Source organism: Protopterus annectens, chromosome 2.part0, assembly GCF_019279795.1.
Source record: "Protopterus annectens isolate FY-2018-M chromosome 2.part0, PAN1.0, whole genome shotgun sequence".
NCBI lineage: Eukaryota > Metazoa > Chordata > Ceratodontiformes > Protopteridae > Protopterus > Protopterus annectens.
The window spans coordinates 573,273,151-573,286,917 of NC_056728.1; the positions used below are offsets into that span (position 1 = coordinate 573,273,151).

General features: G+C 41.2%; 1 protein-coding gene across 1 annotated transcript in view; it reads right to left on the reverse strand.

Annotated features, from left to right (window-relative positions):
• The window catches only part of TNKS (tankyrase), a 2,150,186-nt gene that overhangs the window by 1,237,353 nt on the left and 899,066 nt on the right, over positions 1-13,767 (reverse strand). The window contains exon 9 of the mRNA XM_044060937.1: positions 7,476-7,597. Within this exon, the coding sequence (XP_043916872.1) occupies positions 7,476-7,597 (122 nt within the window). The remainder of the gene's footprint in view (positions 1-7,475; positions 7,598-13,767) is intronic.

Below are 13,767 nucleotides of genomic sequence, written 5' to 3' on the forward strand. Positions count from 1 at the left end.
TGGAAGGAAGAGGTAGAATTCTCATTGATGGAGATTCCCTCCAAGACATCTTGTAACCTTGTTGAATGATGGATAATAACCACTTTTCTGCAGTAATTAATTCCCAGGATGGAAGGGACAAAGTTATCTTTTTAACAAGGGAATTTCTGGACCGAGGAGGAAAGACGGTGGAAGCAGATGGACTGAATTGTCTAGAAATTGATCTGGGATGAGTATGCTAGGGAATCTTCATCTGAATCAGATTCCTTCTCCTCCTCCTAACATGAAAATTAATGCTCTCTCTCTTAAACAGGGAGGAGAAGTGAAGGTGTAGCAAGGAATGATAGGGGTTTTAGAAACAAGATGGCACTATATAGGTTCTGTGAGAATTACACACATTCCTTTTCTTGAGACATCTAAGCAGGAGTAAAGTACAGTTGTGTAAGATCTTACCATAACAGTAGATATCCTACTTCTCACTGGCCTTTACACCTTCCAGGCATTGTATGTCCAACGTATGTCCTACATGCAAGGCATAAGGTATACATGTGGTGTATGGATGCCTACTTCTTTAAACTAAAGTGCCCAAAAAGAACTAGAGCAATCCCAAAGAAGCAAAGAACATGTACATGCAGAAAGGGAAGAAGGTGATAAGCATGATAGAAAGACCCCTTAGCCAGAAGGAGAGCAGCAGAAAATAACAGGGGGCAGGAGGGAGGGACAGAATACTGTAGCAGTAAGAAGCATGACATTTATTGTTATGGTAAGATCTTACACGACTGCACTGTTGCAGTATTCTTAACTCTAGGGAGATTACAAAAGCTACTGGAAAGTATGGTAGAAGGAAGGTACAGAAGACCCCTCCATAAACCCATGAAGGGTGGCTCTGGCAAAATCTGCCCAGGCCCTGGAAATGACACACAACTTGTAATGTCTGGCAAAAGTGTGAACAGAAGACCAAATAACAGCTTCTAATATGGATGTAAGATCCAGACCCTTGAAAAAAGCACCAGAAGAGGCCACTGACCTGGTAGAATGAACATGAAAAAACAGGAAAGCTGCTTGACATGAAAAGAACAATAAAAAAAATGGCCTTAGAAATCCAGAAGGTTTGCTTAGACACTGGCAAACTCAATTTCCTGGAAAGAGTGGAAATAAAACATTGCTCAGATTTCCCGATGTATTTTGTCTTGTCCAAGTAATATCGGAGCTGTCTATGTAAATCCATGGTGTGAAGAACCTTCTCACTAGTAGTCTGTGGAGAAAAGGAAAAAGAAGGAAGATGCACATACTCATTCAAGGACAAATCATTTTAACACCTTGGACATAAACGGAGAACTGGCACCAACAGAAAGCCTGTCCTTATGAAAAAAAAAAAAAAAAAAAAAAAAGGAGGAATAGGCATGAGTGCTTGAAGTTCAGAGACCCTCTTGGCAGAACAGCCACGAACAATACAATCTTCCAAGTACAATATTGTAGGGGAGAAGAAAAAAACAGGCTCAAAAGGGGGTGAGTCAGTTTCGCAAGAACAAAATTCAAGTCACAAGAAAGAAGAAGAGGCTTTCTAGTATGCCTGATATGAAGAACACCTTTTTAAAAAAATGTTTGCCTTCAAAATCAGAAGTCAAAAGAGGATTCAAAGGTAGACAGGCAGAAATGGCTGACAAATAAACTTTAGCAGATGAATATGCCAAACTAGAACTGTGCAACTTACACAAATAAGAAAGTACCATAAGCACCCCCATCCAGATCATGTTTGAGACACCAAATAGAAACTCACTTCTACTTAGTTACACAGGATTTTCTACCAGTGGGTTTTCTGGCCTCCTGCAAAACCCAAAGCACGTCTTCAGAAAATTGGTGCCTAAAAGGAATCAAAACATCATCACCCAAGGTATCAGTTGAAAGGTTGACAAACAAAGGTAAATAAGAGATCCCTTGCCTTGTGTGCGAAGATCCATCCTGTTAGGTAACTTGTGAAGACTGCCCCTACCCAGGTGAAATAGAAGCAGGATTCAGAGCTGTCTAGGTCAAAAGGAAGTCACAAACAAAGATTTGGGGTGTGTCTCACATGATGCTGTGCAGGACCTATGGTAGTAGAGGAAGAGGAGGAGGGCAGGCATACAGAAACATCACCTTCCAAGAAAAAGACACTGCATCCACTTTCCAAGCTAGAAAACAGAGGTAATCCAGAGGGCTTGAGTGAAGTCTGGTATCCCACCTGTGACCCAAAGGGTGACAGGACTAACAAAAAAAGAGAGTATAAAGGATTAGTTCAAATAAAATCACTTTGGCTAGCAGATCTAGGAGACTCTCTCTCTCTCTTACACCCTCCCTGTGGGAGCAATAAAGATACCTTTTTGAAGTTTCCAGAAGTTTATTCAGTTAAGTAGGTAGATGGACAAGTGATCTTGCTCTAACACATTACATTAAACAGGTCAGTTATTTAAAGGCAGTTACAGACAATGGTGGGAGGGTCCATGGCAGCTGACTGGATGAAAATCTGGGAGACGGAAAAACAAGGAGACAATCTCAAAGCTTAAAGGTTAGTCCCTTATTTGAATATTCCTAAACGACCCATGTGAGTTTACCAGCTCAGCAGCATGTGAAACCTCATTCTCAGTTAAAAGGTTTTATTTTTATTTTTTTAACTTCTAACAAACAAAACATGCCAACACACTAGAAGCTACAACTACAGAACTGTATTTAAGAAAATACTTTCACTTGAGCTTCATCAGGTCCATCTAATAGAGTGGTTTGCACTTCGATCATTGAAAATGCCTGCTTTTACGAGGCTATCACCAGACTTTTATTAGTCTGTTTTATAACGCATGTAACACAAGAGGCTGTGTCTGCATCAGTGGGGCTCATACTCCTTACAGCCAAGTATGAAAGCTTTATTGCAGAACGTTTATCACATGTAATATGAGAGGATGTGCCCACTTTTATGGAGCTCATTATCTCCTGACATACAATATGAAAGGCTAATATTTTCTTGTACAGCAAAAAGAGGTTTACAGTGCCTGCTTACAAGAGGCTCATATAGATGATTAATGTGACCAGTCCCCATTCTTCTTCCTCTTGATGAAGACAGACCTTTTTATATGCAGTCACTTAATGCTACACTAGGTCATTCCCATTTTTGAACAATACATGCATCCAAAGAAATAACATACAGTGGAAAACAAGTCACAGTGCTCATTTTTACAGAGCTCATGGATGTGTACAAGTAGGAGGAGAAAGGAAGTAGTTTGAGACCTCAGAACCTTTTGTGTAGGTTTCCCCTGCCCGTGGAATAAAAATCCACCAAGTGGTGAAATACAGAATATACAAAAACTTGTAATAAACATAAGAATCTCAGATCTTCTTTGAGCATAGACAAACTGTGCCTATGGTGTAAAGAACATATCAATGTGGAGTGGTGCCCTGAAACAACTTTCATTGTACTGCAGATTATAGAGCATGGTTTTAAGGTACTCCAGTCTGAGGTCTTCATTGTCAAGCTTCTTCTTGAGTCTAGGAGTTACTGAGTGCTCTTCTGTCCAGATTCTTCCTCTCTTCAGGTTCCAGTTGGTAAAATTACTGCAAGAGGGCTAGCAAACTCTGTGCCTGGCTAGATAAAGGGTTGGAAACTGGAAGGATTAGGTGGAAGGGCAGTTAGCCAGTCTCATGAGCGAGGTGGCAGTGCCATGGGGCACAAGGAGGGGCCACATGATGTAAGAGGCTGATGTAATCAGTATGGTAGTGGGATGTCAATCAAACTGGGAAGCTACAGTTCGGCCACCTTTTCTCACTCTTAGCACCAAAAGGAAAGCCCAACTCCAAAATCAGTAGTAGGAAAACAAAAAAAAAAATTTCAAATAACTGAAAGCTGCTGTTTAAGTTTGTGCACATGAGGTAAAAATACACTTTCAAACTCATGGCAGTTACTTTTTAGATCTGTAGACATCTAGAGATCACACAACTAAAAATAATAATACGGTTTGTTTTCCATGTCACTAGTTCACCCAATAAACCATGTAATGTAGATGCAGTGCTTTACAAATGCAATTACTTAATTGACATTTTCATATTAACAGCAGCAACTGTGGTTAATTAACAGTTTATGTCCAAATCCCGGGTAAGGTGCTTTAGCTGCATGATTTATGGTTTAGTTTCCTGAGTGCAAGCATACTTTTAATGGAATCACTTGAGTTTAGACCAGGGTGGTGGTGGGCATCCAGCCTAATCTGATGCATATGAAAATGCACTTAACTGATTTTAAGAAGAATAACATAATCCTGAAGCAAATGAAAGAAAAAATGAAGATAGGTCCTATTTTGTCTAAGAATACAGATATGCAAAATGACCCATCTGACTAAAAATATCCAAAGAACTGTAGAGTAACAGTTTCTCCAAAGTGAGAAATAAAGACGATGCATATGCCAACACTGGTTACACAAGGAAACCTTGCACCAACTATGTAAGTGACTTCTCAGACTCATGACCAGTGTCAGCATTTTGATGGTCAGAAACTGCTTTTGGAGAAATGGTGGGAACAAAGCAGCTGCTTGGTCCAGCCAAACATGTGTGTGAAAACACGCATATTACTGGAGGACAGTACAGCTAGGTTTTCGTCAGTAATGTATGTATTCATGTCAGCCACCAGTGGGCGGGGTTAGGTAAAAGCCAAGATGACTGCCAGAATGACGACTCTGTGCTCAGGTCTAGTCTCTCAGGGAACAAATGGTCTGGGAACAGCTGGTGGTTGGCAAGCAGCAGGGAATCAAATTAGTAACTTCCAAATGAAGTATCAACAGTAGACATGTTTTGCTTGATAATGAATGATCTTCACTGTTTCACTGCTGCAGTACACGTCTGTTAGGTCAGAACATCTTTAAAATGACATGGGGAGATAGTGACCAAACAGACCATTAAAGAGCTATACAATTCAACTGGCTTCTGGAATAAATTAATTCTGCTGCTCTTAGTAACTGACGGCGTGACTTTCTCAGATTTAAATGCTGACTCTTGTAAATGGTGCAACTGTTATCTCTCTATAAAATGTTTTCATTTCAACAAATATGGAAGTTCCAGCTTTGCAACAACTACGACTTGGTGTGGCTGTGTTGTTTTAGTCAAAATATCATAATTATGACCCACAAAAGAGCAAGAACTGCTGACACCTAATGCTAAGTGTGTACAAAAATCAAACTTTGTATGCAGGGGAAAGAGGGAGGGCAACTAAAGTACGCAAAAATAATCACTCAAGAATTATAACAAGTACAATTGTGGATTACTTTTTGTAGGTTTCATCATTAAACTTTAGTAAGCTGGAAAATGTAACTTCTTTCAGAAGGGAAATACAGGAAAAGTGAACTACGTTGCACATAAAAGCTGTATAAGAAAAATGTCCAAAATGTTTTAAAAGATAAATTTTAAATATTCTATATTGTATTTGTTTTTTTAATAAATGTGTGACACTGCATACAAAAATGCACTTCTGTTACTGCGGGAATATAATGCAGTTTGAAAATGAAACTGCTGCACGCAAATCTGTACTGTTTGAAGCTTGTTTCTTAATGATGTTGCTCATCATATGGAACTCCTTCCAAAAGTACTTAACAGTAAAAACAAAAGTTTTTTTTCCTAAATTCATACTTGAAGCCTGCAGGAAAGTACATAGAGAGACTGTTAGCTGGATGTAGCACAAGTAAGAGACAGCTCTCTATAAGAACTTAGCATATTTTATTTTGATACTAAAAGCTCCTGACACATAAGGTACAGTATATCTTTAGTTAAAATTAGTAAATGTAGCTGATACTTGGGATTTGCTGTATGTCACTGGTCTGTTCAGAACTTTCAATTTGGGGGGGGGGGGGGCAGGTGAGACTGCTCTTGTCTGCACATGTACTTAACTGTAATGCTTTATCTTAATTACTACAAGCAGAAATAGCTACTGTTTAATTTTAAATGAGTGCAATTGGTGATTTATTTATTTATGAGGTTAGGGGGTTGGGTATTGAAATTGCACCGTTAACCATTTGTTACCCACTTATCAAAGACTGACTGCTCACAGTAAAAGTTACCAATCAAATAGTTAAGGGCTGGCTAGTATTTACTAGTTAAACCATACTCACCAAGATACAACAAGGCAGGCTTATTTTAAAGGTGAACCATGGGATATGTTTCTAGTTTTGCCAGGGTAGTCTGACTGGTAATATTACAGTAAGGTGGAAAAGAAAGTTATCCTTTACCCCTCCTTGCTTTCTGAAAAGTGTGTGTGTGTGTGTGTGTGTGTGTGTGTGTGTGTGTGTGTGTGTGTGTGTGTGTGTGTGTGTGTGTAAGCTTGCACAATTGTGTGTAAGGTAATTATAGGTAGGTTTAAATTGTTGGTGGCAAGACTCCAGCAGAATGCACTGGACTCAGTCTAAAACAGGTGAAATCCTGGGCAGCCAGAGGTTATAACTCTAATCTGCAGTTGGAAAGTGCAAAGCTTACCTAGGTGTGGTAGAGGGTAGCTACTGTGCATTTGCATATGTCCATAAGACTTAATGCCCCTTGCATATTAATTGGTTTGCCACTGTGTGGCTCAAGAGACTCTACATCTGCTCATCATATTACTTCGGGTGCCAGTGGCACAGATTTAAAGCCCAAACCAATACACAGGCTAGAAAAAAAGAGAGCAAAAGTCAGTGGACAGAACCTTCCCAAAAGGAAAAGTCCAACAAGGCAAGGATGCTACATCTGCCATCTTTTATGAGCTGTTGGTTCTAGGACTAACTCCTGAAAAAAAATAATCTAAACCACTCCAAGTGACAGCCTTCTACATCACTAACAAAGGCACACCCTCCTTGGATCATGGTAGACAGACAGCAGTGGTCCTTGTAAAATATACCTGGAGACCCAAAATTGGGTGTCACATTCATTTGAGGACTGACTGAATGAATTCAAGTCAAGACTGAAACCCTGAATGAGCAGCTGGTCAAAGGTTCCTTTCTTACATGAGGCCGTGTGAGTGTGTGTGTGTGTGATCACTTGTTAGTTTGGCCATTCAGTCTCAATCATTAACAAGCATGGTGAATCCACCTTCCACATAAGTCCTATGTTCTGTAAAATTAACTACTCAATGCAATACTACAGACTATCAAGTTCTCACTAACTACAGGCCTGCCTGGTGAGACATATATTGGTACAAACACTTGCAAAACCTTTGTCCAGACATTTTTTCTGGCATTCACCTTTAACACAGCTGTCTTGGTGAGATTTTTTACTTTTACTGTTACAAACAGAAATAAGTGCTACTGTCTGCAACAGAATAAACAGTATTAGTACTAGGCCTTATTTGTAATGAGGCTATAATGCTGTACTTCTCCTACACACATTGCCATGTAGAAAATAAAACAAAGGCAATCCTAAGATACTGACAGAATTCATATACTGCTTTACATACAAAACATGTATTATTTCTAAAGAAAACACTTATTCAACAAGAAAAAAGTAGCATGCAAACTTACCAAAGCTGTCTCATGAGACTGGGGTTGTTTGAAATTAATTATCTCTAATGCAAGTGACTTTTTCACTTTAGCCAGATCTGCTTCTCTAGCTGCTTGTAGTAAGCAATGTCCTTTGTATTCATCTGCAGTGTAAAAATGTAATATTACTTACATTACCTTACAAAGCGGACAGCTATACTCATACTAATTATGCACATTTAATGCAATCATTTTTTCATAATGGTCAAATACAGCACACGCTCAGAAAAGTACAGTTGTGTACACTTACCAACAATGTAGATGTTCGAGTGTATTCACTGTTGCAGTCATTACATTTGGGTAATCTGCTGGCAGGTTGCCTTCAGTAGGCCTGAATTCCAAAGTCTTGGGTCCTGCGTCGGTTGCTGTCTCCTCTTCCATGACGTCAGGTCATCAGGGGTATAAAACAAGCAGCCGACGTCATTTTCTTTAGTTTTTCTTGCCCCAGATGTCAGGTGCCCCCAAAAAGGTGGCAAAAATATATACATAAAAACTATATATACATGCATCAATACAGACTTTGCCTTCCTCTACAAGCAAATACACCACATAGGTTGTAGAAGATAGAGAAGGAAAGATAAACTCCAGAATTGAAAGGGGGATGGCGGGCGGGTAACCTGGACTGCAACAGTGAATACATTCGAACATATACGTTTATGCTAAGTGTACATAACTGTACTATGTTCTTGTGTTTCACTGTTGCAGTCATTACATTTGGGTAGAATCCCAAAGCTATGGATGGGAGGCTGGAGCTAAACAGAATTAGGTGCAGCTATAAGGCCCTGCAGAACTGCAGTGGCAAAGCCTACCCTGGACTTAGAGTAGAGAGGCAAATGATAATGCTTTGTAAAGGTGTGAACAGAACTCCGGGTATCAGCCCCTAGAATGTCTTTGGTTGGTACTCCTCTGAGAAAGGCTGCTGAAGTAGCTGCAGTTCTGGTGGAATGAGACCTAATGCCCTTGGGCACAGGTTTGCCATGGTGTAAGTAGCAGAAACGAATGCAGTGGCTTATCCACTTTGAAATAGGCTTTCCTTCTGATCCTGCAGAATATGCCACTAGTAATTGCTCAGTTTTTCTTAGAGCTTTAGTCCTACTCAAGTAGAATCTTAGCTGTCCGTGTACATTCAAGGAATGCAGAAGTCTCTCCCCCTTGTTCTACGGATTTGGATAAAAGGTTGGCAGATGAATAGTTTGGTTAAGGGCCACACTGGAAACCACCTTAGGCATAAATGAAGGATTTGTCCTCAGAGACACCCTTGTCTGGGTAAAATATGATAAAAGGCTCCACGGCCATGAGGGCCTGTAGCTCTGAGACTCTTCTTGCTGAAGTAATTGCTAGTAGCAGAGCTGTTTACTATTATAAGAACTTTATATCAGCAGTAGCAGCTGGTTCAAATGGAGGCAGGGTAAGCTTTTCCAACACATAATTGAGGTCCCATGCAGGTATTGGTGATCTTCTAGGAGGCCTTAAATTTTTGGCTCCTCTAAGATACTGCTTTAGTAACGGATGTGAAAAGATTGGTGGCTCTGTATTGTAATAAGCTGAAATGGCAGAGGCATGGATTTTAATTGATGAGAAAGATAGGCCTTTGTCAAGCATCTCAGTCAAGTATTGTAATATCTGAGGAATATTTGGTTCTGCTGTATTAGTTCCTTGTGCTTGATTCCAAGCACAGAATCTCTTCCATTTATCAGCATAAGATTTTCTAGTACTAGGCCTTCTGGCTTCCAAAATGACATCCATCACAGCTTTACTGAGAGGTGTTGTTTGTATAACTACATGATCAGTTATGCTGCCAGGTTCAGTGTCTGGAGTTGATTGTGCAGGATCTGATTGTTTTGCTGGGACAGTAGTTGAGGTCTTTGAGGTAAGGTCCAAGCTGGGTATTGAGACAAGTTCCTTAGGATTGGGTATCAGTATTGGCGAGGCCAGTCCGGGGCAATTGGCATCATCTTTGGTTTCTCTTGTCTGACTTTTAGTAGGACCCTGGGAAGAAGAGGCAGAGGAGGAAAGGTATAAACTGATAGGTTTTTCTAACTGAAGGATAGGGTGTCCACTTTCCATGCTTGTCTGTGATAAGTCTTTGTGCAGAATCTTTTCAACTGATAATTTTGAGGAGAGGTGAATGGATCTATGTTCGGGCTCCCCCATTTCTATGTTATCATGCTGAAGACTTGTGGATCTAGTTTCCACTTGTGAGGGTCCATAAAGTTTCTGCTTAAATCGTCTGCCAGAGTATTTTGTTTTCCTGGCAGGAATCGAGCTTGAAGATGTATTTGGTAAGTCAAAGCTGTGTCCCACAGTGCCAGGGGTATGAGTGCTTGCCACCCTGCTTGTTTATATACCACATAACCGTGGTGTTGTCCGTCTTTATCAGTAGTTGTCCTGGATGAAGTAAGTCCTTGAAGGCTGTCAAGGCATTTTGAACAGCTAGCATCTCTTTTTGGTTGATATGTAGATGCATTTGTTTTGGGGTATGCCCTGAATGCATCTTCCCACCATGTGGGCCCCCCAGGCATAATCTGATGCGTCTGTTGTTAAGGTTTGGCTGGCAAGGGGTAGAGTGAAGGCCCATCCCATGTTTTGGTGACATGCCTTTGCCCACCATAGAAACTCCTGTTGAAGGCAGGGAATTAGAGGAATCATTGTTTCCAGACTGTGGTAATGTTGACTCCATAAACTTTTTAGGTACCACTGAAGTTTCCTCATATGCAGTCTTGCATATGGAATCAGAAGGATGCAGGATGCCATGAAACCCAAAGCCTGCCGAGTTTGTCTTGCAGATAACAGGGTTTTTGTTGCCATCAGTTTGAAGTAAGTAGTCAGTTGCCTTTGTTTGTCTGGCATGAGGTAAGCCATCTGGGCAGTTGTATTCAAGCTTGCACCCAGGAATGTTATCTTTTGAGAGGGTACCAGTTGTGATTTAATTTTGTTTATTGTGTGCCCTAGACATGTTAGAAGCCTTTTCACAACCGCCAGATGTTGTAGAAGAATTTCCTTGTTCTCTGCTTGAATGAGACTGTCGTCCAAGTAAGGATATATTTGTATACTTCTTTGTCTGCAAAAAGCAATTAATGGTGCCAGGCACTTTGTAAAGACCCTGGGCGCAGTAGATAAGCCAAAGGGCAGTGCAGAGAACTGGTAATGTATTTGTTAAGCCTTGAATCTGAGGTATTTTCTGCACAATTGCCTTATTGGGACATGCAGGTATGCCTCTTTTCGGTCTAATGTCACCAGCCAAGCATTCTTGCCCAGCATGGGCAGAAGCTGCTGCAAAGTCAGCATTTTGAATTTTGGAATGTCCAGGTATGTGTTCAGAATGAATCGATAAATCCAGTATTGGCTGCCAGGCCTTGTCTTTTCTGTATACCAAGAACAGTCTTGAGTAAAAACCTTCTCCTTTTTCCTGTTCTGGTTGAATGGCCCCCATATCCATGAGGGACGTATTGTGCTTCTGCCCATTGATTTTTTGGCAGATCTGGCCAACCGTTTGCCATTGGCAGAGTATGGAAATGGAATCTGTATCCCTGTGATACTATGTTTAGCACCCACTTGTCCTGGGTTATTAACTGCCAATTTTGAGCAAAAAGTGCTAATTTTCCCCCTAAGGGTGCTGCCAAAAGGTAAGTGCTTGGTGAAGGCAGATGGAAGTCATTGGGACTGTTTTCTGTAGGTATGCGCTTTATCTCCTCCAGATTTGGAGGTACAAGCGCTCCACTGCTTTGACCTGTAAGAATCTTGTGCCTGGTATCTGGAACCCTTAGGCGTCTGGATTTGCCCCTTTAAGAGCTCTGTCTGACACAGGAAAGGACCAGTTTTTTGTAGGCCAGTGTCTACTGAATCTTGGTGGCTGCACTTGTAAGAAGTCTTTTACAGTTTGCATAGACTTAGCTTTGTCTTCCATTTTCTTTAAAACCTCTTCTGCCTTAATACCAAACAGAGTATCATGCTGTAAAGGTGCATCCAGTAATTTAGCTTTGACATGATCAGGCAAATTTTGCTCTTTTAGCCAGGCATGCCTCCTAATCACAGATCCAGTAACTGCGGCCCTGCAGGAGGCCTCTAAGGAATCAAAACCACATTGCAAAGTATGCTTTCCAACCTGTTCAGCTGCATGCAACAATTCCTGCAATTCTTTATTTTCTGCACATTCAGAAATCAACATCATTTTCTGTTTTAGCAATCCCGTAACATGTTGTTGATACTTGAGCATATGAAACTGGCAGTTTAAGGCCCTAATTGCCAAGGTTGCAGATGTATAAACCTTTTTCCCTGTCTATCCAGTGCCCTTGAATCTCTGTCAGAGGGGGTAGGGTTTTTTGCTGTAGAAGCCTTAACTCCCTTTGGACCCTGTGAAATAGTTTCAGGATCAGCAGCAGGGTTTCTAAATAAAATTTTGTGAGAGTCAGGGACCCTGTAATATCGGTCAGGTTTGCTGGGAGCCGGAGGTAAGGAGTCAGGGGTCAAGCTTGACTCCGAAAACACATCATCCACAATGTCTAAAACAGGGGGTATGGCTAAAGGCCTGTGCTGAGGGAGAAGAAGGAAATCCCTGAGCCTCTTTTTTGATTCTGAGAAATCTTGACTCTCCCAATGAAAATGCTCCCTCAAAGTATGTAAAGTTTCTCCAAATGAATAATCCTCAGGATGTGATGCAGATGGTATAGACTCCTCTCTGTATCCGAATCCTCATAGGGAGGTACAGATAATTCCTGATCAGAAGAGGAATCAGAAGAAATAGAAACCTGATCTGAAAATTCATAATCAGTGTCTTGCCTAGGACTCTTATCAGGAGGGGGATGGGAACCCCTGATCAAGGTAATAAGGACTTCAGCCATTTTTATCATCTGTTTTTTAGGCATAGCAGCCTGTGCACGTGGCTCATGCGTCGGTTTTTTAGTTTTAGATGTTGCTTTAGTCTTTGGTTTTGCAGCTGTCGTCCGTTTGATGTAAAAATGTTGAGGCCTGAATACACCCTCAGAAGCCGGTGCCTGCTCAGCGGCTCCGGACCCATCCGGGGGAGATACATCCGTGGGTCCAATACTTTGACTATCTCACGGCGTGCCGGACTCCACATGGGTCTCTGTAGGGGCCTGCGACTCGAAAGTAGCGGGTATCAGGGGCTGCAAAAGTGCCTCACTGAGTACCGGCAAACCGGCGACTGGCTTAGGAGAAGCTTCGTCGTCGGTTTTGGATCTTGACTGGCTGTCTCTGTCCTTTTCTTTGCGTTTTTATGTACTCCGGTAGTCGGATTGCCATCCGACAACATTTCTGCGTAGTTAAATCTGTTTCCAAAATACTTTGAGGCAAAAATATACCGACGTTTAAGAGTGCGTTGGTTAACTCTAGCACAAAACCGACAGCCAGGCACGTTGTGATCAGGGCCTAGGCAAGGAATACAGTATAAATCGAAATCCTTATGAGGTATTTGCTTCCCACAAGTAATACAATTATTAACTTTTTCTGACATCGGAATGGAGCAAGAAAAATGTTTCCCCAATGGGGTACTTAGCTTTAGTGATGACTTCGGTTCTGAAACTCAAACTCGAATAGTTCAGGAGTCGGCCGACCGGGACTTGTGAAATGCTTCTGCTTCGGGCATCGCGCAGCAAGAAAGACTGAAGAAAATGGCGTCGGCTGCTTGTTTTATACCCCTGATGACCTGACGTCATGGAAGAGGAGACAGCAACTGACGCAGGACCCAAGACTTTGGAATTCAGGCCGACTGAGGGCAACCTGCCAGCAGATTACCCAAATGTAATGACTGCAACAGTGAAACACAAAGAACATCTACCTACATAAGTACAGTTGGTTTTCTTGCAGCAACATTATTATGAAAGAACATACCTCACAGTAATGCAGAGGATGCAGATAGTTCTTGTACAACAGTCTTACCAGCCTTCTACCAGTTACAGAAAAGTAAAACAATGAAACAATTCTTAAAAATGTCAGGTGCTTTATGGCCAATGTATTACTTTGAACTCCCAGCTCCATCTTCAATAGTGCATACTCACTGTACAGTCCGAAAGTAACTCATTCCCCTTGAAGATTTAAGGAGATTAGTTACCTTACCTACAATGTCTGGTAGTTTGGTTTAGAGATTTAAGAATATGTAGTGCTACTCATACATGCTGCAACACACGAAGGTTTGAATCTCACAGCCTCCCATCAGCAAGTAACTCAACCAAACATTGTTCCCAGGTCACCCTAGAAAAGGGACTGTGTCTCTAGTGTGCTTGAAAGGTTAACAAATGTCTTTATTTACACTGAA